The 27,020-nt window shown below is 47.5% G+C and overlaps 1 protein-coding gene across 2 annotated transcripts in view; it reads right to left on the reverse strand.

Moving 5' to 3' along the window:
• Nucleotides 1-27,020, reverse strand: part of LOC119184967 (PIH1 domain-containing protein 1) — an 85,572-nt gene that overhangs the window by 43,552 nt on the left and 15,000 nt on the right. For both annotated transcript variants that reach the window (XM_037434119.2, XM_037434118.2), the window contains exons 4-5: nucleotides 23,660-23,803; nucleotides 20,647-20,743 (exon numbers count right to left, since the gene is read on the reverse strand). In XM_037434119.2, coding sequence (XP_037290016.2) covers nucleotides 20,647-20,743; nucleotides 23,660-23,803 — 241 coding nt within the window. The remainder of the gene's footprint in view (nucleotides 1-20,646; nucleotides 20,744-23,659; nucleotides 23,804-27,020) is intronic.

The following is a 27,020-nucleotide window of genomic DNA, read 5'->3' on the forward strand; positions in this document are numbered from 1 at the left end:
GGCCAAATGGAAAATAAGACTTGCAATGACTTGTCTTGTTATGATCACCCACATACTACATCGGCTATCTACTTCAAGCTGTCACATATGAGCCACATGTAATTGCCGTAAATTCAGTGCGGCTACTGGGGCAGCTTTTGATGCATTGGCATGTAAGCAATCATCTTGAGTATGATGAACTACGAACAATGTCATTGTAACTTTTTCATACATGTTTTTGTTCTCACAACTTGCCATTTTTCACAATAATGTAGGCTATAATCTTTGTTAAAGACAAACAAGTAAAACTCGCTGAAAGTGTACAGCAACTAGGAAAAAATTCTTTTTAACTGTGCAGCAGATTTTTCTCATAGGTGTAAAAAGTTGTTTTGTTTGCTCAATAAGTACTTAAAAGCTTCAGGTAAACTCTGAAGCGAATTTTCACAAAATGCACATACACAAATTAAGTGCTGTAAATATTTTGCTCTATGTCCTTTTCATCATCACAGTAAAATTAATTAAACTACACATAATTCCATGTACAATCAAGCTCTGTGTTGCAAGTTCTTGCCAAGTGACCTGAATGTCTTTTTAGAAATTGTTTCATGAGCCAACTTGAAACGTGGATAATGCTCAACACCACTTTTATCTGTAAACAAATATTTTGCAGAGCAGAAGAATGAAACGATGGAAGATCCCTTCTCATGTGCCATCACTCACCACGTGACACATGTTGTACCAATGATCTGCCACTTCCTACATGTTCTGTTTGTACATGTGCGTTTTTGAGCTCAATCGAGTGGCATTACAACACTGTGCTCAAGATATTGATTAAAGGTTTTTCTCCTTGTTAAGAAACGCTTCCAGCTCTTGTCTTTGTGTCAGTAATTTGTCTCCGGCGGTTAAGGTGCTCGACTGCAGACCCGCAGGTCGAGTGATCGAAGCCCGGCCGCCGCGCCATAATTTTTTATGGCGGTGAAAATGCTAGGAACCTGTGTACTTGCAATTAGGCGCACATTAATGAATCTGAAGTGGTAAAAAGTTTCCCGAGCCCTTTCCACTACACAGTCCCATAATCACATTGTGGTTTTGAAACAACTAACCCAACAATTATTTTATTATTATAAAACTTCACTGTTCATAGCTGACATAAACATGATTTAAAAAGGTACTGCTGGCAATCACTGATGCCGATTCCACCACACAAATATACTGAATATGAAACTTGCTTTGAATAATTTTGAAGCCAAGTAAATGATCAGATATTTTATTTCACATGAACGTTATCACTGTCGAGACATCAGGCTATAGTATCGGCTCTGGTGATTTCACACGCCAGTGTAGCTGGTTTTGAAGACATCAGCTATAAATACATTCATAATGGCCACTCGTGAGTCTCCAAGACTGCAGGGGCCAGGAAAACATCACTACATCATGTGTTGGCCCGTGACGAAAGGCTCGAAAGACATCAGGGTGAGGTAGGAACTGAAACTGGCTTCTAAAAACATGAACGTATAACACAGTTTCGCATATAACATATTATTAATAACCAGCAGCCCCAACAAGAACACGAGGAGAATTAGAGCAACACTAAAATGAAATATCAAATCAGTTTCGACAGAAAAATTATTTTTTTAGAACATTATTGACAGCAATTTCGATAATAAAAAAAAAGGTCCAAATTCCGTTCTGGAATTTCGTCCCCAAACTTCCACATGTGGACAACAGTGCGACGTGAAAAATTCCTCAACCATTTATAAGACGATGTCAGGTACGATGGTACAATTGTTGTATTTAAAACACAGGTGTGTGAACCAAACGATGATGGTCATTATGATGGTTCGCACGCAGATCTGAAGTTGATGGTCAATACTACTAAGGCCAATGGTACTAAGAGTGTGTGTGTGTATGTATATATTTGAGTATTGTCATGAAGATACCGTCTCTGCATTATTGTGATGCCATATTATACATCAGAATTAAAGGGACCCAGAACTAACCTGAACCAGTGATTAGATTCCGTTGGAAAGGAAAAGAGCGTGAATTATGGTGACAGGTGACAGCATACTTTTCGTGACCTGAGTAGTATTTATATTTTTAAAGTGCGTTAAAAGTAACCAAAACAGGCGTGTCGCACCCCTAGCACCAAAGCCATAAAACACAATTATGAAGTCCTAATAATTTTGCTGTGATTATTTAAACCGCACCAAAATAAGAGCTTAAATTTCGAATATGTATGTTATTGTTCATTTTAGTTTGTTTCTGTGTGGCTTACAAGGTAAAAGAAGTACATTATGAAAAGTAGCACTGCTTTTGTGGCCTCTGCAGGGGAACGCACACAGCTGCGCATGCGTGCGGATTTTCCACAGTAGCTCGATTCCTGTTACGTCAGGCACGTTCAAGAAGCATGCGAGCTTTTCAAATGCGATAGCTGTGGCCCGCGAAATGCCGTTCACCTACTGCTCTGTAGAGAATTGCTTGATGCGTGCTGCTGGTGGTAGCGATAATGGGGGTCTATTGGATTCATCCCTACCGCTGTCATCTGCCGAAACATGTCGCTCTGGCGCTAATTGATAGGGGCCCAAATTTTATGCTCAGATGCGAGCCGAAAATTGGTCTTCTAAATCGCTCAAGTTGTCCAGCGATGACATATCGAATCCGTCCAACTACGGCCACACGTGAAATACTATGGGTGCATTGTCGATCACTAGTAAAGACGTGCCTTTCATTTTCGAAGACTTGGCTTAGCTTGACTTAGCTTAAGTGAAAAGAGCGACCTGTGCACGACCACAAGTACTTGCATAAGAGGCCTCTCAAAGATGCTGTAGCTCTTGTAAAATAATTTACCACGCTAGAAAGCAGTGGGGGCGAGACAGCAGGCTTGACAAACACAACATTACGCGTTAGGTCTTCACTTTTCATCACTGCTGGCGTTACACTGGCATATAATCGCTATAGCGATCACACCCACTGTTTGCAGCATGTCTTCTTAAGATTGCATAATCGCCGCAAATAGAAAAATTCTGATTATAAATGTTCTACGGTGTTTTCCGCGTTACCATTCCGAGATTACAAGGTCGGACCGGTAATCTTTCCATTGCACTCAAGAAAACAGGTACCATAAATATTAGTTGTGGGTCTCTTTAATACATAGCCTCCCCCCAACCATGACCCAAAATTTTCAGCATATTTCGAGGAGGTCACTTGCTACTAAATACAGTATAAACAGGCAGAGAGCACTGCGAATATATTCGGATAAACTGAACATAATTAGTCATCAGACACTCAGAGGACAAATCGAATCCGGATGTAGAGGCACGGGTGGCGCATCTCATGACGCCAGCGATTCTCCTCGATCGCGCATTGTCCGAGTGGCTCGCGGACGGATGAGCCCAACTTGTTTTTGTCGTAGGGATTCTGGTTATGGAACACAGCAGCTTTAGTAGATAAACAGGCCGGCAACCAGTACACTTTTCTCCTGCTCAAGCCACACCGCTGTCGTCGCAGTTGATTTCTGCTCTGCTGGATCTTAGTGCAGTCCATTTCTGGGGCCATATTCAAGGTCGATCATCTTTGATATATTTACTGCATTTATTTCACGCTCAGTGATGGGAATGCCTTCCAGCATTTTGTAGCAGCCATTGGAGCAGGAAAATCTGCTTTTGGAGCAGCCACATTCATGTTCGGAGCACCCATGGGCTTTCCATAACACACACAGAACCAAAACAACATAGCTTTAATTAGGTTTACTGCTTTTTCGGTTTACATAATTATTTATAGCTCACAAAATAAGCACAAAATAAACAAAAATAGGAATATTGTAGGCATCTATTATGCACTTCATCCTCATCTGAACAGCAGTCAATCATCATCACCTGTTCTGGCTGACAATCATCATCGTCTTTCATCTTCATTTTCAGCTTCATCTTCGGGCCCGTTGCGCTTGTTTATTCTGGAGTTCAGGGCCAATAAACCTTGTTACAACCGAATCGTCATACGTGGTTGGAGGTGGATTGACAATCCCAGACCTCTCCTCACAACGCCTATTCGCTGAAGCTCCGTTCAGGCCACCGCTTGAACCCTCAGTCCGCCAACATGTCTCAGAGTGAATAGGCCGACGCCCTTTCTGCTCCCGTCCTTGCACCGCAAGCCCCTCCTCTTTACATCGTGAACCACCAGCGTGACCCTCCAATCTTCGCTGGTCTCCACGGCGAAGATGTGAAGGACTGGCTCGATAACTACGAGAGAGTACGCGCAACTAATTACTGGAACGACTCTAACAATTTCCGCCGATTATCACTTTATCTCACGGGCGTTGCCAAGACATGGTTCTTGAACTATGAGATTGACCTCACCGACTGGCCTGCTTTCAAGCAGCAGCTTCGCCAAGTATTCGGCACACCTGCAGTTCGATCCGCTCTAGCGAAGAAAAGCCTAGATACTCGTTAACAACATGCCGGCGAGTCATACACATCTTACATCGAGGATGTCCTTGCGCTTTGCCGGCGCGTCAATTCTTCGACTTCCAAGTCAGCAAACTGCGTCACATCCTGAAGGGCATCGGAAGCATTGCCTACAATGCCCTTGTTGCCCAGAATCTTTCTACTGTCGCTGACGCCGTCTCTACGTGTCAGCGTCTCGACGAACTTATTCTGTTTGCCATCAGTCGGGCAATAGTGAACATCGTCCAGCAGACCAGGACCTGCATGACATGATACAGGAGATCATACGTGAAGAACTCCAATCAATGGGCTTCTCACCACCTTCTCCATCTGTCACACAGCCTTCAAGCATGGCCTTGCGTGACATCATAAGGGAGGAACTAACATCATTCACCGGTCCAGCCTACGTACAGCCACCTCCGTCCAGCCCTCCAACGTACGCGCAAGTTGCGGCCGCGCCTCCTCGCAACGTAAACTCTACGTTGCCGCTGCCATCAATCACGTCGGTTGCTGCTGCACCACCGGTCCACTTCCGGCCAATGCCACCCGACCTTCCACCTGTCCATTTGAGTGCGCTATCTCCCGGTGCGCCGAATGCCCTCTACTACTCACCTTGGCGCCCGTCTCGCCCAACATGTTTTTACTGTGGATATCTTGGTCATATATTGTGCTTCTGCCGCAAGCGCCAGCAGGATGAGCGTAGTGGGTACGACATGCCCGAACGGGACTTTTTCCAGTGCAGATTTTTACGCCCGGTGTTATTCATCTGGACAGCAACGGTCTCCATTTCCGCCCGCGTCGACTGAGACGCAGAACACTTACCGTTCAAGCCGACACCGACACCTTCGCCCTTTCGTCGCTCCTCCTCTCTTCTTCGGCCAGCCTCGTTTACCACTGACAATCGGTCGGAAAACTAAATGATGCAGTTTTTGGAGGAGAAACTGCATGTAACAGTAGGACGAATATTCCTCCAGCATGCCGGTTCAACATAGTTTCTGTTAAGGTGGAAGGAGTTCTTGTGGACACTTTGGTGGACACCGGTGCTACAGTTTTTGTGATTCGGTATGATTTGTGCAAACGCTTAAAAAAAGTAATGACACCTTATAATGGACCCAACCTAGTTGAAGCCCAGGGGAACACTATCCGCCCCTTTGCTCTTTGTAGTGCTCGTGTTTTTATCGATGACATCCTGCATTACACCCAGTACCCTGTGCTTACCCGGTGCTCTCACCAGCTTATTCTAGGGTGCGACTTCCTATCTTCTTCTACAGCCGCTATATGTTGTGGTGAACGGATTCTGCACCTAACTGATGCAGACTTTATGTTCGACGAAGGCGTCTACAAGCCACTACGTCTGTTCGCTCGCGAAGATCTGGAACTACCGCCACATCAGGAGCGAATTGTGACCCTGACTTCTAAGGACATCGACCACGGTGACATCTTGGTGTCCCCTTCGTTGACTTGCGTTGCTAAAGGCGTAGCCCTTGCGTCAGGTGTCGTACACTTTCACCATGGCTCCGCGCTCGTCATTGCTACGAATGTAACACCAGAGAAAGTTCTCCTGCCGCAGGGCACTGCAGTAGCCTGTGTTGTGGATGCTGAGCCTGTCAGGGTCACGCCACATAAACCTGCCTTTACCAACGACCGTTGTGAGTAAGCCTGGTTCATCTTCTCCCTTTACAGCCCTTATCAGTGATGACTTAACAGCTATGCAGGCACAGCATTTGCTTGCGTTATTAACGAAACACGCCGATTCTTTCGACACCTGCTTCTCGACGTTGAACCGAACAACCACTGCAGCGCATCGCATTCAGACGGAGCATTGTGCATCGCCGCTATTGCGCATCGCCGCTCGTACCGCGTGTCTCTCGCTGAGCGAAAAATCATCGAGGAAAACGTCGCAGACATGCTCCAACGAGAAACAATTCGTCCATGAACTAGCTTTTGGTCATCCTCTGTTGTTTTGGTACGAAAAAAAGATGGCTCTGTGCGCTTTTGCGTCGATTACCGGGCACTTAACAACATCACACGCAAGGATGTATACCCCATGCCACGCATCGACAATGCTCTTGATTTACTGCAAGGTGCCGAATACTTTTCAAGCCTTGATTTGCGTTCGGAATATTAGCGAATTCCCATGAATGATGACGACAAAAAAAAAAAAAAAAAAGACGGCATTTGCAACCCCCGATGGCCTATGCCAATTTAACGTGATGCCTTTCGGGCTCTGGAATGCGCCCGCGACGTTTGAACGCATTATCGACACCATCCTGCGTGGTCTGAAATGGAAGACGTGTCTCTGCTAGCTTGATGACATTATCATCTTTTCATCAACGTTTTCTCAGCACCTGAGGCGCTTGGATGACGTCCTAACGTGCCTCGCCGGCGCGGATCTGCAGCTCAACACTGAGAAATGCCGTTTCGCCACCAAATCCATCAAGGTTCTCAGTCATGTTGTGAGCAAGGACGGTATTCGCCGTGACCCCGAAAAGATCGCTGCCGTCCTTTGATTTCCATGCCCTACAAGACTTAAGGATTTGCGAAGTTTTCTTGGCCTCGCATCCTATTTCCGTCGCTTCATACAAAATTTCCCTTCAATAGCTGCGCCACTTCACAAAATACTTGCTTCTAATGCACCCTTTGTGTGGTCCGAGGAATGTCAGTCGCCGTTTGATCTATTGAAGGAAGCTCTGATGCCAGAGCCTGTACTCTGCCATTTGGATGACACCGCCCCGACACTCCTGCATACCGACGCCAGCGTTTGCGGTATAGGTGCTGTTCTCCTCCGATGCGATAACTCTGGGCGAGAAAGGGTCGTCGCATATGCTAGCCGAGTGCTTACTTCTATTGAAAGGAACTATACCATCACTGAGCAAGAGTGCCTCGCTGTGGTTTGGTCCATAAAAAAGTTTTGTCCTTATCTGTATGGCCGTCAAATCACCATCGTAACGGACCACCATGCTTTATGCTGGCTTTGCACAATGAAGAACTTGTCCGGACGCTTGAATAATTAGATTTTACGCTTACAGGAGTATCAGTTTTACATTATTTATAAATCTGGCAAAAAACATCAAGATGCCAATGCTCTTTCTCGTTACCCCCTACCTACAGATTCGTTCGACACTCCAGCTGCTATCTCCAACGACACCAATGCGGACGTCACTCCCAGTTCTGTTGCCTTGCTCGCCTCGCTGTACCAGCCGCTAATCCACGATGACCAGCGCTTCAATTCTCGCCAGCAGGCTGACCCGTTGTGGTGGTTCTTGGGCCCTCAGACGCAGAAACCCAAGACAAGGACAAGAGAAACATCTATTGACTTCACACACAAAACAATCACAACACTGTGGCTATCTGTACAACACACTGGCTCCGTAATTCAGTCATACAGTCCTTATGTCTACGCGCCCGCGAGTAACCCACGCGTCCTCACTACTCGGAAGTCTAATTCCGTCGGGTGTCACTCACGCTCCCGCTGAAGACGATGGCGTCGACGACGCAACCTCGCCACGGGAAGGTTGCCAAGTGCACGGGAGCTCACGAGCAGACCATCAGCTGCTCGTGCTGGACCAGGCGGCCCCACGCTGCGGCCGACGCAACACCGAGGTCGCACCTTCACTTGGCGGTTGTGCCGGACCGGCTCCGACGTGGCACCGTGGCCACGATCTCGGTGACTGGTTGTGCCGGACCCGAGTCTGGACAGGATCAGCCGCTTGCCCTGGCCCGCACGCTCGTCCGCCACAGGAACAGCATGTCAGGCCCGGCCCGGAACCGCCACTCGCCTCAGGAACATGCCACGCTCGTCCCGGTTGGGTTGGTGACACCCGCTCGTTGGTTCGGTCCCCTGAGGCCCAACGCCTAGCGCTCTTGCTAGCTGGCCGCGTTCTTCCTCTGCCCGTCGCTGTTCCGAAGCTCACGCGCTCACGTTCGTCTGACCCCGTGCACACTTTCGTCTTCGTCGGTTATTTTCCGCTGTCAGTTTCACTTCCAGTTTCGATTTTGGTTGTGAGAAGCACTCTTACCACACTCCCCACAACTTCCAGTACGTTGTACACACGTAACACACAGTTCCCGAATATAACAAAGGTTCCGCACACTTTAAATGTCACAGTTTAGATGTGAAAAAAAAAACCAATTGCACTATGATGACAACATGATAAAAAAATTGTGTACAACGGCAATAAGTCACTGCTCGGTGAAAGCCGCACAACTCATATAGTCGGCACCAACGTTGTTCACACCACGAATGTGTTCCACGTGAAAGTCATATTCCATAAGAAGGAGACTCCACCTCAGGACTCGATTAGTTAGGTGCCTAGCTGACTGAATATAAGTCAATGGCTGGTGGTCACATTGCAACATGAACGGCTTGCCATAGAGAAAAATATGGTATTTGCGAACAGCCCAGACTACGGCAAGGCCTTCTCTTTCAATTGTGGAGTAGGCTGCTTCGCGGGGTAGTAATTTACGGCTCGCGTAGGAAACTGCGTGCAGACGGCCTTGGTGTTCCTGGAGCAATACTGCTCCTAAGCTCCGCGAAGACGCATCCGTGCGCAGAACAAATGGCTTATGCAAGTCGGGTGACTTCGGCACAGGCTGCGTGGACAATAGATTCTGCACTTGTCGAAACGCTCTCTCATGTTCTTCACCTCATAATAACTTATTGGGGTGGCCTTTCTTTGTAAGTTCTGTGAGCGGAAATGTCAACTCAGCGTAATTGGGCAAAAAGTCGCGGTAATAACCTGATAGGCCGAGAAAGGCTTTCAATTCCTTCTTGGTGCTTGGCGGCACAGCTGCTTGTATCTTATCAGTAATGCTCTTACTCGTCTGCAGCATACCTTGCCCAACAGTGTGGCCCAAAAAAGTGGTAGTCGGACAGCCGACCGCACAATTCGCTGGTTTTATAGTTAGACGAGCCGCTCTGACGCGCTCAAACAATCTCTTTAGGGTTACCAAGTGTTCTTCCCAAGTTTCAGTAGCGACGAGCACATCGTCAAAGTAATATAGCACATTGGGAATCCTCTCGGTGACGACTTGCATTAACCGATTAAATACTGCCGGCGCAGTCTTGATGCTGAAGGGCATAAAGTTGAAGTGGTACAAGCCAGATTCACATGAGAAAGCCGTGAGCTCTTTCGACTGACTGGTCATAGGTACCTGCCAGTATCCTTTAGTAAAATCAAAGCGCGAGAAGTAGTTGCATCCTGTAAGCTTAGCGAACATCGTATCTGTGCGAGGGATCGGCTCACAATCCGGAAGTATGACCTTGTTCAGTTGTCGGAAGTCAATACACAAACGCATGGTGCCATCTTTCTTCTTGACGACCACTATGGGCGAGTGATAGGCTGACGTTGACCTTTCAATGACACCTAACTGCAGCATGTCCTTCACTTCCTCCTCGACGACACCTTTGACAGTAAAAGGTAGCGGGTACTGTCGTACCTGTATGGGAGCCTCTGATGTAAGCTTCAACTCACAGTGAACAATGTCAGTCTTCCCAGGTACATCTGAGAACACGTCTCTGAATTCTTTAAGGACCGCTGTGGCTTGCTGTCGTGCATCAGCGTTGAGCTCCGATGCTATGGTAACATTCGTCCAGTCCTGTGTCTGGTTCTAGTGTGATATGGGGCACTTCGTCGGACTGAACCTCGTCTGTGTCACTTGGCAATGTTGTGGTAACGCCTGCAACCGTTCGTTGGCTTAGTGGCTTGCGCTCCTCATACTTCTTTAACATGTTGATGTGAAAGAGCGTAACCTTGTGGTCCAGGTTTACTAGGTAATCCAGTTCACTGCGTTTCTCAATAACAGGGAAGGGGCCCTTCCAGGAAAGCACCAGCTTGTTAGCATCGGCTGGTAACAACACCAGCACCTGGTCACCAGGGACAACTTCGCGCTGTCTCGCTTTCTTATCGTAGTACCCTTTCTGCAGCTTCTTCGCCTTCATCAATTCTTCGTGTGCGAACGCACAGGTGCGTTCTAAACGTTGCCGCAGCTCCATCATATGCGTGTATGTCGTCTTGGTCTCGTCATCGAGGCGAGGGTTCGTCCAGAGCTCCTTGAGAACAGCCATTGGCCCTCGCACCTATCTACCATATAATAATTCAAAAGGAGAGAATCCAGTGCTACATTGGGGAAGCTCTCGGTAGGCGAACAGTAAGGGACCAATGTAACGGTCCTAGGTTTTCGGACGCTCTTGACACATTCGCCCTATCATGCGTTTTAATGTCCCATTAAAACGTTCAATCAAACCATTGGCCATCAGATGGTATGGCGTAGTAGGCAGTTGTTTGAATGAAAGCAGTCGGCTGAATTCCTTCATAACTGCTGACATGAAAGACGTGCCGCGATCACTGATGATCTCTTTAGGTATGCCAACGCGAGAGAACATTTCCAGGAGACCTTCCGCAACCTGTCTCGCTTCAATGGAGGGAAGTGCTACCGCGTCGGGGTATCGCGTCGCAAAATCTATCATTGTCAGTACGTAGCGATTGCCCTTCTCAGATGTTGGTGACAATGGGCCGATAATATCAATGCCAACTCTCGTAAACGGTGTCTCGATGATAGGCGTGGTGCCCAAGAGAGCGCGTCCCACCAGGTGGCGTGGCACCATCTGTTGACAGATGTCGCAAGATTTCACGAAGCGTTTTGTGTCGGATTGGACACCCGGCCAGTAGAACTCTCCAGTGACCCTGCTTACTGTCTTCGTGATACCTTAATGGCCGGCTAAGATGCCTTCGTGGGCTAGTTTCAGCACCACCTCACGCAACTGTCGTGGTACAACAAGTTGCTCCAAATTAGTTCCATCTGGCAAGTTGTGCTTGCGGAATAAGGTTCCGTCCCGAATGAAAAACACCGTTTCTCGATCGTTCGACATGATTTTCTTGCCAACCGCCTCGAAACACTTTCGCAAAGTTTCGCCATCCACTTGATATTTTTAAGCGCCTCACTTCCCACTTGTAAAGCAGGCAGAGTCATCACAGGTAAAGAAGTGTGCTTCTTCGTTTCTCCTGCTTTTCTCACGAGGACTTCTTCAGGTAGGGGCCACTTTTCCAAGGCTTCATGCGGTGGCTCATACGCTTCCTTCGCATTCGATCTTGGTTGGGTTGCGTCCAAATTGCCAGATACATTCGGCTCACCATTGACAGCATTCCCTTTGCTAGAGTCTGTGCATGGTGCAGGCCTTGTTTCCACATGGCCATGGTCATGCTGTGGTGCTGACTCATTCATAGGTAACGTATCCGGCAATGCCGCGCCCTTGATGTTGCCCAAAATTACGTCGTATAATGGGTCGGTCATACACTTAACGAGTACTTCCCCAGTGAACAATGTACATTGCAAAAGGACTTTTGCCTCTAGGAAGTATCGCACAGTACGGTCCAGTAAGTACACTGGGCTCGTCGTTCCCGTGAACTTCTCCTTCGGAACCAAGGATTGCCGATCGACGATCGTGTTGCAGCCGGTGTCTCGAAGCACATGCACTGGTCTGTCCTCTAGGAACCCCTCCACAACAGGCATGTCAGCGACTCCAACGTTCGCGGATCGTCGACTTGATGTGGCATTGACGATGGGTATTGTTCCGCCGTCTTGAAGAACAATGTAGCCACTCTTATGGTGTTCAGGTGTCAAGTCTTCGCGTTTTTCCGATAGCATACATGATGCCTGGTCTTTGCCAAATTTTCTACCAGGGCATCTGTCACTGCTGTGTCCACTTTGTTTGCATACTCCGCATCGGTTGAAAGTATTCCCTTTCGTGCGGGACCAGCAGTCGGCTGCGCGATGGCCTGCCTTGTCACAAAAGAAACAGCGACTTGCAGGCTTCTCCGTCTTCTTCGCGGACTCCGGCTTGGACACCGAAGGTCCCGGATCCTTGGGAATCCGTTCTCTTCCTAAGTTTGTGAGCGCCTGTGCTTCCATGAAGTTATCGGCAGTCTTGCAAAGCGAACTCAGGGTTTTGCAACTTCTCTCCTTGAGAAAGATCCTGAGTGCCGGAGAACAACCCTTCATGAATTGCTCACTTATCATCAGATCTCGAAGGCTAGCAAAGCCTGTCTCCGTTTTTCCCACTTCAAGCCAACGGTCAAAGTAGCCGGAAAGTCTTGCAGCATACTGCAGACCAGTCTCGTTTTCTTCGGGCTTCGCTTTACGAAATTTTTCGCGGTAGCCTTCCGCAGTATAGCGGAACCTCTGAAGAAGCGCCGCTTTCAGCTGATCATAATTCAGCACAGCTGTTGGATCTAACCGGCCTATGATTGTTAGCGCTTCTCCTGTCATGCATAGGCTAAGCGAAAGAGCCCACTTTTCACGCGGCCACCCTTGACACGTGGCGACCCGTTCAAATCGCTGCAGGTACGCGTCGAGGTCGTCCCGAGCCTCATTGAAGGGCGGAATCAGTTTATGAGGACTGCAGACCTCTGTTATTCCTCTGGCGCTCATGCTGGATCCTCCTTGTTCGTCAGCCACCATTGGCTGTTCCCTGCTTGCGCTCTCCTGAAGTCGAAGCTTCAGTTTGAGGATCTCCAGCTCTTGTTCCTGCACTTTCTGTTGCTGCTCTAACAGCTTCTGCTGCCTCTCAGCGTTTTCTTTCGCGATCTCGCGCTCCCTAGCACGCTCATCTCGAGCTTCAACGCACTCTCGCTCAACCCACTCTCTGAGCTCCTCGTTCACCAACCCTAGCTGTCGGCCAAGTGCAATAAATTTCTCCCTGTCCATCAAAGGCTGCGTCTGAGTAATGGCTTTAGATTTTAATAAGCCATCCTGGAATCTTCTGATCCTGGCAGGCTCGCCAATTGTGGTGGTTCTTGGGCCCTCAGACGCAGAAACCCAAGACAAGGACAAGAGAAACATCTATTGACTTCACACACAAAACAATCACAACACTGTGGCTATCTGTACAACACACTGGCTCCGTAATTCAGTCATACAGTCCTTATGTCTACGCGCCCGCGAGTAACCCACGCGTCCTCACTACTCGGAAGTCTAATTCCGTCGGGTGTCACTCACGCTCCCGCTGAAGACGATGGCGTCGACGACGCAACCTCGCCACGGGAAGGTTGCCAAGTGCACGGGAGCTCACGAGCAGACCATCAGCTGCTCGTGCTGGACCAGGCGGCCCCACGCTGCGGCCGACGCAACACCGAGGTCGCACCTTCAATTGGCGGTTGTGCCGGACCGGCTCCGACGTGGCACCGTGGCCACGATCTCGGTGACTGGTTGTGCCGGACCCGAGTCTCGACAGGATCAGCCGCTTGCCCTGGCCCGCACGCTCGTCCGCCACAGGAACAGCATGTCAGGCCCGGCCCGGAACCGCCACTCGCCTCAGGAACATGCCACGCTCGTCCCGGTTGGTTCGTGACACCCGCTCGTTGGTTCGGTCCCCTGAGCCCAACGCCTAGCGCTGTTGCTAGCTGGCCGCGTTCTTCCTCTGCCGGTCGCTGTTCCGAAGCTCACGCGCTCACGTTCGTCTGACCCTGTGCACACTTTCGTCTTCGTCGGTTATTTTCCGCTGTCGGTTTCACTTCCAGTTTCGATTTTGGTTATGAGAAGCACTCTTACCACACCCGTATTGTAGACCACCTCTCAAGAGCTACGCGTCCACCTCACACACACAGCTTTGTCAACATCTCGAGCACTTCAAGCTTCAGGACGGTTTGCTGTATCATCACATATATCATCCTGACAGTCAACGCTGGGTACCTGTTCTGCCACGCACTCTTGGACATCATGTACCTAACGCCTTTCATGACAATTTGACTGCTGGCCATCTCAAATTTCAGAAAACCTACGACCGCATTTGAAGCCGCTTTTATTGACCTGCCCTTTCTACCAGCGTAGCAAAGTACTGGGTTCCTGCTCTCCGTGCCAACTTCACAAGCTTCCGACATCTCCTTCTGCAGGTCAACTACAGCCAATGACGTGCCCTACAACACCTTTCAATTTCAAGGTCCTCGGTGTCGATCTTTATGGACCCCTTCCTGTTACTGGCGCTGGAAATAGATGGATAGTCACCCCCATAGACCATTTGACACGTCACGCCGAGACAACTTCAGTAGCTACTGGTTCAGCATCGGAAGTTGCTGACTTCGTCCTTCAGGACATAATTCTACGTCATGGTGCTCCTCGTGTTCTTCTAAGTGACCGTGGAAGTGTTCTTATCACAGCTTTTAGGTGAAGTTTTTCGCGTTTCTGGTACTACACACAAGACGGCGTCTAGCTATTATCCTCAAACAAACGGTCTGACCAAGAGATTTCATCGAACCCTTGCCGACATGATCGCCGTATACATTCAACCAGATAACAGAAACTGGGATAAGCTTTTACCATTCCTCACTTTCGCCTACAAAACCACTGTTCAACGCACAACTGGCTACTCACCGTTTTATCTTGTTCACAAACGTTCACCTACTTTCTTTATCGATGTTTCCTTCTTCACCAGCAATAGCCCTCTATCACCGTCTTCTTGCGAAGAATATATTTCTTGCCTTGCCCAGTGCCATCAGCGCGCTCGTATGAACACGGAACCTACGCAACAAGCAAGGAAGGCCGTCTACGACACCTCTCATCGTGTGGTGTCATTCCAACCGGGTGACGAAGTGCTGCTATAGAAAGCAATTCGCACACCTGGTCTGTGCGACAAGTTCCAGCCTCGATTCATCAGCCCATATGTAGTTTTAGAGCAGACTTCAACTGTCAATTATCGTGTGACGCCTCTTGTCGTGCCAACTGACTGCCGTTACCACAGCACCGAAATTGTACACGTTTCCCGCATGAAGCTTTTCACACGACGTTCCTCGTCACCTAGACTACCCACCCGCAGCGGCCAGGCTGGCCGCTTCTACGTGGGGGGAATTAGTGTAGGCATCTATTAGGCACTTCATCCTCATCTGAACAGCAGTCAATCATCATCATCTGCTCTGGCTGACAATCATCAACGTCTTTGAACACGCGCTTCATCTTCGGGTCTGTTGCGCTTGTTTGTTTCGGAGCTCATGGCCAATAAACCTCGTTACAACCGAGTCGTCATAATATGTACAGTAGCGGTGACAAAAGGTAGTCTAGAAAATATTGCAGCAACAAGCTAGCCGTAGCACAAGTTCATAGCACTGCACGTGCACGTATGCACACGTACACACACATGGTATATGCAGAGCTCGTTGCTGTAAAACCTCGTAATACGTACATACATGCCAAGAACCTGCCAGGAATGTGGCTAACTATGCTCTAAACGTAGTATACATTAACCACCAAGTACATATGTGTGCCTGCGCAGGGTTACACTTAATGGGAGAAGGGGGCAAAGATTTGTCACAGCAGGCCCCTCCCTATCATGTCAATGTATGGGGCTGGATCTGCACCCCTCTGTCCCTTCCCCCACTCCATGCACGCGTCTATGACCAAGTACCGATTTGCATTTCTTTCCGAGCACCATCCCCGCTAGAGAAGGAATAAATAAAGTGCCACAGTGAACATTGCCAAAAGTGTCACCCTGAAGCAATTTCTTTCTTTTTGCCCAAGTTCATAAATTATTGACAGCCTCGCACGACCGTCCGATGGCACGCGGAGGCGACGTCAAAGAGCATTTCATAACTGCTGCGGAGTCCAGGTTATGCAGCCAACACAGCATGGCACAGTGGTGAAATGGACATAGTCAGCTGTCCACGATAAATAGGTACCATGATCTGCTATTTATTGAAAACTGACACAGCTTTTTTATACACGGTACTGTCAAAGGGAGCCGATCGTTTACTGGCGAGTTGCGTGCAGCGCTTCGCCAACCACATAACACCCCCTTGCCAAGCTACTAACTAGCGTCCACTCTGCTTCAGACCGCACACAGATGTGGTGAGAAGCCTGTTGCGTTAACGCAATGATGTGAGCTTTCTGCAAGCGACGCTCCAGCAGTTCTGGCAGCGGACAGCGGTGCGTTTGGCCTGTCCCCTCATAAAAGTGTGCGCTATGCTTGCTGTCTTGGTGCCCGGTATCCACAACGCTCAATTCCGCAACAGTCAGCTGCTTTCGTTTCTGCAATGTGTTGAACTCTGAACACGGTGCTGCACAACGATTAAGTGGATGCGATCAGCGCTCTCAGGTAGTCGCTGGCTATTAAAAGCGTGAAGTAGGCTTAACATGGTGCTATGCCACACATTTAGGCTTTTTATCAGCGATAAGTCATACTGATGCGCTTTTCAGCAGTTGGCACATTTCTTTTGTTTTTTGCCCATGGTTACCACAAAAGGTACTGCCGCAATCGCAGGGAAGTCGGTATAATTGATAGGCCGACTCCGTACTTTTGCAGCGGTACTACTGTGCGCTGATGCAGCAGCGCAAGCGAACAAGATGGCAACCACCATGTAATATCCGCTCATGATGAGTGCTGTAAACATTACTTTCGGTTCAAGAATCACCATTTGGCACAGCAATGATGCAAATTAGGCAAGAGAGACTTTTTTGGAGCAGTATGGCGCACCAATTTCCAGCTGGTGCAAGTCGGAGCAGGTTTCCCCCCACTTCATGCTGATTGAAAATTTAGAAAGAAGCGAGTACCGTATTTACTCGATTCTACCGCGCACCCGATTTCCACCGCGAAAAAAAAAAAAACGTAAGACATCGATTGCAACGCGCACCCATTTTTTCTCGCTGGCCCGCATGATCACACCACTAGAAAAAACTACTCCTTTCGGGAGCGTCTTCCATTTAAATATGAGGTACGGGCGAAGCTTGTGCACATCTGACGTGTAAAAGAGCATTGCCGTCACTGTAGTTTTACCGTGGACCGATGTCAGCACGCTAACTTGCTTCGCCCCCTTCTTCTCCACGGTTGTGGTGCCAGGCATGTCGAAGTAAAGAAGCGTCTGATCGGCATTCCCGATTTGCCCAAGCAGGTAGCCGTTGTTGCCCCGCAAGTTTAGGACGAACCTCTGAAAACTGTAAAGCTTTTCATCGTACTCCACCGCAAAACTTTTCCCATATGCATGTTCCCCTTCGGAGGGAAAAGCCTTTCCTCTTCATAAAGTTAGTTAGCCAGCACCTGCTCGCTTTAAACTGGCTCCGCATTAGACCTTTTTCTTAGACTAATTGCATAGCCCGCACTTGGAGCAGTTCTGTCGTCACGGGCCGCTGTGCCGCTCGCTGCACAAGCACATACTCGCCGAGCAGCTCTTTAATTTGCGGAAACCGACCCTTTGCGTGAAGCTTTGCTGTCGAGAATCTTCTGCTTTTGTTTCCGCCAGTCCCGCACGCACGTTTCGGGAACTCCGAACGATTGCGATGCGGCCCGATTTCCGTCCGTTTCTGCACACGCGATGACATTTTTTTTAAAAGCGGCATCGTGGTGCACTCGAGCTTTTGGAGTCGGCCCTTCCACGCCGTCGATGCTAATGCACTACTAGATGACGAACTCCTCAGCACACGTACGAAGTGCCGCACATGAGAAACACATAGGCAGAAATGGCCGACGCGCCATGCCGACGCACGTAGGGGGCGGCCATTTTAAATTTGCCGATGGCAACAGATTGACCGTAATTTTTTTGTTCGTACTCGATTCTAACGCGCATGCGATTTATGAACTCACTTAACCGGAAAAAAGGTGCACTTTAGATTCGAGTAATTACGGTAAGTTGTCGAGTTAATAACTGCACATGGAAGATTCTGCGACAGACAAAGTGGCACTGTCGTCGAAAGCGGTAGTCTAAGAACACGGTCCATGTTTTGAACACTGATTAAGATCAAGATAACCAAAACAATGAAACAATGTGCATCAGTGCAATATGCACTTTCGGTACCTCCATCCGCAAAAAAGAAAAAGTAAACACACAAAAAAACACTGCCAATTTTCGCCAGAACGTCACTGTATCATACCTTCGTATGCGGGACCCCACACCCAACAGCTGTGAGGTCTGTCTTCAGCAACTCTCTGCACAGCAGGTCTTTCACCCCATCTAGCCATTTAGGCAAAAACATCATTTTCACTTTCACAAGCCCTCGACAACGTTCGACAAGCTTCGTGCTTTGTTAGCCTTCATATTGTTGAATACTCTGAAACCAGTCTGCTGGCAACGGGTGCAAGTGAGCACAGAGGCTGCAGTCGAGAGTAATTCGGACCTTCTCTCATAATACCACGTCCGTCGTGTGGATGTGCCCGCAGGTGAATCATCTGCAAATTAGCCATTCGCATACACAAAAAATCTGGAATCAGTTCGTCGTCTGAATGCACCCATACTGTTTTTCTTGCTATTCAGCTTCACGACGCACTGCGAACTCAGCATTCGGTGAAGAATCAAAAGCCCAAGCCATGGCAAGTAACTTTCCAAGGAGCTCCTTTTACATAACCATGCACATTCATCCAATGATACACACATTTCAAAGTGATACGGCAAATATATTTTGATGATAAATACTGAAAGCAGGGGTTTGTTATTGGTGAGTGGCCACTGGACCGTCGGCGCAGAAAAGCTTTATGTTGATATCCCAATAACTCAAATGGTGACGATGATGATGACTTTTAAGCAACGCTTTTGTTTTAGATGCAAAACAGCTTTCGATGGGGTCTTTGTTTATCCCTCCCTCCTTCCTTCCCATTGTGTCTACCCCACTGCACATGTGTTTGCCATCTTTCATCTCTCCTCTCGTATGCTTGTGCCAATCTCTTGTTTAGGAATCCTCTACTCTATGGAACGGTGCGCACAACAGCTGGTGCGATAGCTGCGTACTCCAATGGAGCATGCGGCGCGTGTCTCATTCTCTCTCTTTGGCAGTGCTGTGATGTGCGTTCGGGCCCCTGCCGCGAAACCAGAGCGGTGGCGACGCAATCCCGAACTTCGAGCTTGCGAAGCCGAAAGTAAACACAAACAATTGCAAGCGGACCTTAAACTCCAAACGCGGGAAGTCGAATCAAAACGTCAAGACCACCTTTCACCGACCACAAGGCCGTCCTCTTCAAAGCACCACGTGCACAGACGCTAGGGATCGCATATGGTCTCTAAATAAATCATGCAAACACCATGTTGTCTCTCTTCTGTTATACATTCCCATTCGTTCTCTCAATAAAGTATACCATCTCCCTTTCAAGCTAACCATCTCCCCACTACTTTTCATTCACACATCTTTCTGTTTAGCATAAGATGGTGTCATTTGTTTCCACTGCACAGGAGCTGGCCTTCTCCCACGAGTAACAATGCATGTCACTACACCGATTTCCTTTTGTATGTGCAGCAAAGTTTTCTCAATATCAGGAACTTGCTTCTTAGAAGGGAAACATTCAATATTAAAATTTGAAAAATAAGGCAAGCATTTTGTTGAAACTTTCAATGTCTAAAACTGGGCTTTCGCATTCCACTGCTTGCCGCACAGTTCTCTAATGGCATATTTGGTTGGCCGTTTTGGAGCGCTCTGGAGCGCTCTGAAAAGTGGCTGCGCCTTCGGTTGGTAGAAATCGAGCGCTCGGACTACCCTCGGTTGGTTCTTTCAGAGCGTCAGCCTCTGACTCGGAGCGCTCCCGACCGCTCTGACTTCGAAGTGAGAGCGGGGCGCGATCTCACCGAGAGAACAAATCATCTGGCACAAGCCAGCCAATCACGTTACTCCTGGCAGGTGAACGAGGTGAGGAGCGGGAGCGTGCATTTCGGAAGGGATAAACGCCGGGCGCGTAATACACGTGTGTTGTTAATGGCAGTTTCGCGCGTGTGTGGAGCGAATCGACACCCAAAAAGCCATAAATGCACCATGTCAATAACGAGGCGGCTAGCCAAGGCGAAAGAGACGTCAATGCTGTCGTTACAGCAGCTCGCATAAAGCCTCGTGATTTGCCTTGAAGATAGCAGTTTGGACGAGGACGATCGTTGGATTTATGTGCTGAGCTCAGAAGGCTTTCACTACATCCAGACATGTCAGAGAGACGAAGAATATAACAAAGGTAAGACATGTCACAGATGTCCACTGAAGTGATCGGCACCATTTGTTGACAATGTTGACGCGGCGCAGCTATGTTTACCCGGCAGCTTCTCGCGCTGGCTGCACGGTGGCGCTGCAGGTGCACTGCTCTGGGTGCTCTGAAATCGCCGATGTGTTCGGTTGGTACGCTTTCTATCGCACTCCGATTGGGAGCTGCCACCGAATCTGGCGACTCTGGGCCAGAGGACCAGAGTGGCCAACCGAATACGCCGTAACGCACCAGACTGGCATGCAAGCCATGCACAGAGTGATAATGTGCAAGCAATATGCAGAAGGCACTCACGTGGGCAGCTCCGAGATGAGTGGTCCTTTCCTGTCCTGTATGGAGTGGTCTGGCATGGTGCCCATGTAGAGCTTGTTCTTCAGCACCACATAGCTCTCTGCATGGAACCAGAGCATGCACATTATGCCGAGCCCAAAACCCCACTCGTGAAAAGATGTCACCATGAATTCCCACCTTTACGCACTTTACACATAGCCAACAGTACATTAAGAATGCTACAATGTGAACAATAGGTGGAAGATAAAGTACAAATGGTTACCATCTGTCCTGGAATCTTGATTTAAAGTGTCCAGCATGTCTGTTTGATACTGCAACACTGCCCCGCCGCAGTGGTCTAGTGGCTAAGGCACTCGGTTGCTGACCCGGAGGCTGCGGGATCGAATCCCGGCTGTGACGACTGCATTTCCAATGGAGGCGGAAATGTTGTAGGCCTGTGTGCTCAGATTTGGGTGCACGATAAAGAAACCGCAGGTGGTCGAAATTTCCGGAGCCCTCCACTATCGCGTCTCTCGTATTGATATGGTGGTTTTGGGACGTTAAACCAATCAATCGATACTGCAACACTCTCGATTAACCACGTATCAATAGGCTCAAATTCTGTCGTGGTCCACCCATTTTTGAATTTGGAGAAATTCTGGGAGTAGGAAAAAAAATAAGCTATTCTGGAGCATACTTACAGCAAGAGACACTGTGTTTACGAGCAGATCTAGAGCTGAAAAATTGGCGTTTCAGAACAGGTTTGGAGCAACAAAATGAAGTTTGGCATCACTTGGACTAACTAGTACGGCAGTTAAGTCTGCATCTCTTCGGTGCACATTCTTCGTTATTAGTAAGAAATGTTAATAACGAACAGTGTAACCAGGTTGTAAGCCTCACCCCAACACAATGTAGAGGAGCAGTACTGAGAAAGCGAGCCCAGCAAATAGTGCCTGCCAGTAGCCGATGTCAAAACAACATTTCATTCTGGTTTTCGAGAGGAAGGGTATGACCACGACATACAGATGCCCCTTGCTGCCTCTCCACCACCACCACCACAGCTCGAAATTGTCAAACATTTTGCATTTTGTCCTGCAAAAGCTTTACTAGGGCCCTGTGAGTACTGAAAACCAATTCGAATACATACTGTCTGTTTCTCATTACATTACGGTCCATTATTTTGAGAAAGGAAGTTGCATTGCACTGTGGATTTCATGAAGAAACCGCCACCAGCAGTGTGCGCACTTTTTTTTTTTCGGATTGAAAAGTCGACATCTCCCGTAATTTTTTTTAAATAGGCGATTACTCCTTTCAGTTAAACATTTGCGACAAAAAGTTAAAGTCTTCCACATAATCGAGAGTAGAGTTAAGCCTTAAATGCGTATCCACAAAGCAAGACTGGTTGGAGATTGTACTAGCCACAATCTTGTTGTAGGAATTAGGTGTGCTTGAAGTACGCAGTCAGGCACACATATAAATAAGGGCACCACAATGCAGACACTGATAAGCAGATACCGCGCTACACCATCAGCCATGATGCTAAACTGAGCTGCTTGAGTGGGACCCTCGTACCCAGTAAAGCCAAGACCTAACCTAACCTAAGAAACAGGCATAAGGACAGAGAGGTTAGCCAGTTCCTGGATTTTCTGGCTATGGTAAAGAACCAGCTATGCAATTGATCAGTACTCATGTTCCTGGGACAAGTATTTACCTGGTGTCGGCATGTTCCAGAGTGGCCAAGCCATGCCCTTTGCCTGTCCTGTGCTGGGCCTTCCTCCCAACTACTGTACTCGAATCTAACGTGACATACAAATGCGGCCCAACGTGCCGCAAGCCCGTCATCACTGCAGCGATAGAAACTACCACCTTGATGAAAAACGCAAGTGTGCTTTCTTTGTGCGCGCTTGTGTAACGTGTCCGTCAGTTTTGTCAGGCGTCCACATTCAAGCCTCTATATTTCCATTAGTACATCCTTGAGTGTAAGAAGCATGAGCCATTTTCACACTTGTGCATGTTCTTATGGGAACACCCCACCAAACTCGAGCCACACTGCCCCGACAGGTCGAGGACCTTGCTTAACGGCCACGAACAATTCAGCCACTACGCGACAGCAAGCTGGTGCGCTTTCCGCTGAGCGGTGCCGTATCTCAAAAATGGAGCAACCCGCTCATCAAAACTGTTGCCTGTGATACTGTGTCATTTACTTGCCACTGCTGGCATTCAAAACAGTACGGGCTTGGCACTGGCGTTTGAAAAATCAAGTGTATGGTGTCCTGCCTGCTTTTGGAATTGGTCCAAATTTAAATGGTGAATAATGTTTCAGCCTAGTTAAAGCCACGGTGATAGCATGAATCAGCACTGAAACGAACTCAGAAGCAACACAGTTCTTAATTTCTTTAGAATTCTTTCAACATTTCACCTCATTGTTTGGATGTCCTGCTGATGATGCCTTAATGATCTCGCCTGAATGCATGTACTTTATTGTTAAAAACTTCAGTGTCTCATTTCGAGCGCCCCAGAAATGGCCCCTGTGTATGGCTCAAGGTCACTTGATGGCTGCCAACAATGGAAGCTAAAAGCATTTCTTGCTTGAAAACTTGAGAGGGAAACACATGTGTATCTCAGCGGTGGTGATGACTTTCGGCTTTAGCTTCCTCAATATAAAAGTCCACATTCTTGGCAATATTTCTTACACATTTCTCAGTTTTGGCCACATTAACAGGAGAGAAGAGAATCGTGGCACAACACTATAAATGTCATGCCCCCTTTTTTTTTTATTAAACATAACGAGATCTGCTAAATGCCAAGACCTCTGCCACATGAGGTTTTAGCAATACTTTTGTTGACTATTGTATATCCCCTACTAGAATTCTACACAGCACTGCATTGCGAGGATAATGTCCACTAAAGCACGAATAAGCGTACATTTGGTAGAATAGGTACAATTAACAAAATAAAACTTATCTAAGCCACACAGGTCCGACTTTGCACGCCCAAGTTAAATTCATGTGGCTCAACAAGAGGCATGCGGACATACCTCGTTCAGGGTGGGCCTTGTACTTCTCCTCAATGCCATCCAGTGCCACTGTGATGAGAAAGGTCTTGAAAAGCTCATTGGAGCTGATCTTACGGAAGAAGGCTTCGTTGATGATCACATCGTACGCTGTGCATGGTGCTCCACCTGAGAGACAGATGACAATGAAAAACTTTACAAAAAGGTCCCAGTTTTGCCACAAAGGCAAAGCACTGAACGCGTTATCCGAAATTGGAAGGTCACGCAAAGAACGGCAAGCAGATCTAAATGTGCCTCGGGTTTCTTACGCACAAAGAACGCATGAAACCTATTCACAGGTACAGATGAATGCGAATAAGTGTCTCAGCTGTTACTTCATCGTGTCTGAAAAGCGCGCCCATTTCGCAAACGAAGACTGTGCAACAAGTACAGTGACCACTGTGTGCCCGGTAACTACAAGAGAATCATTCTGGTTAAAGCCCAAGGTGTGCGATTGTCCCCACAACGAGGTAAGCGAGCGCACCTGAGAGAGTACGCTCTCCATGGGGCTAAGTATGGGTGAGGAATGAAAGTGCACGCCCTCATGTTGTGACGATCTGGCAACAGGCGCTCACTGCGTCATCTCACTGGTAATGCTTAAAACACGATAGTAGTTCCCGTCGAAATGCCCATCGCCAGCGGTAAGTGGTAGATATAAATAGCTTGCCATTTGAACGTTGAAGGAGGTGCTCTTTCGTGGCTCAATGGCTAACGCCTCGCACTCACAATTCACAAGTTAGAGGTTTGATTCTGCGCACCAGAGTCTTTTTCTGGATTACTTTTCTTTCCTGCATTTTGAGATATATAGATACGTATGCATATACAGTGAATGACGGCGACGCTGATGTACATGTCAACGTCGGCGGCAAAATCTAGCCCAGAGTGTCCATAGAATTCTATCGCAATAAAATTGGCAGCCTATCGGCATGCTTCATGGCAAATGCCGTCGAAAAGGTACTCTTCTGCTGGGCGTATTACATGAGTCCCAGTCTTATCCGCGGCCACCCGTGATGATTGCTATTCTGATACCATTTCTGTACTACCAGGTGGCAGCACCATACCGTTGGCAGAGGCCTTTCTTGTGCATAGCATCACATTTTCAGCACAGCGTAAGAAACACTATGGTCTTTAGAATTACACATCTGTGTATTTCCTAGTAAACGAACACACCGCCTACTCCTTATGTATTGATTTTGCACCTCGGATATGCGTAAATGTTTGCTTTTTTCAACGACAATGTTCACAAGTATAAACGCAGCCACCAGTTTCAAGATGGCTGGGCGTTCAGCAGGTGCTTTGACTATGGATAGGTAGATGGATCGTATGACAGACCGACAGAGACAGACTAAAATTTTGGGGCTTAAGTATCCCAGGAGAGACTAAGAGAGACTATCGTCTTTAAAGAAATTGGGAGTCCTTCCCTAAATAGAAATATGAGGCGCAAGCAAAGCTTGGCATAAGCAAAATGTAACCTAGTATTAAAGACAATAGTCTTTCTCGGGATACTTCGAGGCGAAAATTTTAGTCTGGCTTTCTGTCTGTACATTTGCCAGTTTGTTCATCATAACGATACCTTAAACGGCCAACCCCATCTGCAGCGCCCACCAATATTGCTCAAGTTTCAGCTTTCATACTTGTGCGATTGTCAATTAAAAAGCAATTATTGTATATATCTGAGGCACCTTAACAACACGTCAATATTTTGTACGTATGACTTTATGCTAGAAAAGTCACTTATAAGTAATTCTAAGGACCATAGCGTTTATCAGGCTGCACTAACAGTGAAACGCAATGCTCAAAAAGGCAAGTGTTTCCGTTTTGCTAAGACAACACGGTGGTGGCACCTGCCCATCACTGCGTTCTACACTTTATCACCTCCAAGACAGGTGCGCATCTTTCTGCGTGGGCGCGCATGTCTTCCTTCATTTTCAAAGATAACTGCCAGATAGCACTCGTGTCTAACGTGCCTCGACGCGCTCGTTCGCCTTCGCTGCATGGATGGAGACTCTATACGCTGCGCTTTCAGAATACAATTCACCGATTTTCTCACCTAGAGCATCAAATAAACGTTTTTTTCACTCTCCCCACATGCAAGACTATGCTCTTTCAACAATATTTGCTGTGAAACATGCAGATATGGGGCCAATTTTTTTCTTTCTTCTTTTCTATTGCATAGTGAAATACTGCCTCCTAACTGTTCCTTTCCTTCTTTTCATTTTTATTGTGTGGCTCCTCAATACACTGGTCAAGAAAGTTAGAATAAAATTATGATGAGAAGAGTGATGTGGTTGGCCAGGCTGTTGAAAAAAAATGTGCAGACTGCACGCGGTTTGCACACTTTTGCCGCAATACACTGTTGTCATGGGAAAAAGCATCCCAAGACTAGGAAGGGGCCAACAAACTGTCAAGGGACAACACATTTTGTCACCTTACTACACACGCATGCCACTCTGCACTGTAATGATCACCAGGTAGGATTGCTGACGTCTTTACTGGCAATCATGCAGACTAGCCTACAATGTTGCTGCAGCCTTGAGAAACAATAAACATCGTGACACTAGCTGGTATTTTGCCCTGGGTCATATTTATAAGAGCTCCTGTTAATTCAAACAAGATCATGAGATCTCCTACAGTGTGAGTTATCGATAATCTACTGAGACACTACGATTGTTACAACACTTTTTTAGCACCCTGTACATTTTTTTTTTCCTCCACGGAAATTTTGCAGTAGCTGAACTACTTGGCAAGCATCGAGTGCCTTGTCCTCTGCCTTTGGCTTGCACCAGCAGTGTATATAATTGAGCAAAGTCAGATTATCTGTTAGAAACTACTTCTAAACTCTCATGAAAACTTCCAAAATCATATTCTACATTCATTTAACAAGAGAACAAAAGCACTACCAGTATCAATGGCAGATTGGTAGAAGAAAAAAAAACATAAAAACAGATCAGCTTGATGCAAAATGCCGACTGATATAGCTTAGGATGTGACACCCTGTTCGGCTCTGAGTCTTATTATGCACTCAACGATTTCACAGAATATTTTAAGTTTTTTAGAATGGTCCGAATGTCAATTAGTGGTACTGAAAACTATAAAGAGAACTGGTACTTACTGGTACTTTTGTGATAGAATGATAATAAAAATTGGTGTCGTCACAAGGTGGCTCGTACGCTGCAAGCCTGGGCTGGTAATTTCTAATGATTCAGATCATTTTTTTTTAACCTTCCTGCACCAGCAAAGCATGTATTATGTCTACAAGATAACATGCTTGATTAATTGCAACCGAATGACACAATTTCAATTACTTTGTCTCACCATATTCACACGAAATTGATGCCACTTATAA

This window comes from Rhipicephalus microplus, chromosome 8 (genome assembly GCF_043290135.1).
Source record: "Rhipicephalus microplus isolate Deutch F79 chromosome 8, USDA_Rmic, whole genome shotgun sequence".
NCBI classification, from domain to species: domain Eukaryota; kingdom Metazoa; phylum Arthropoda; class Arachnida; order Ixodida; family Ixodidae; genus Rhipicephalus; species Rhipicephalus microplus.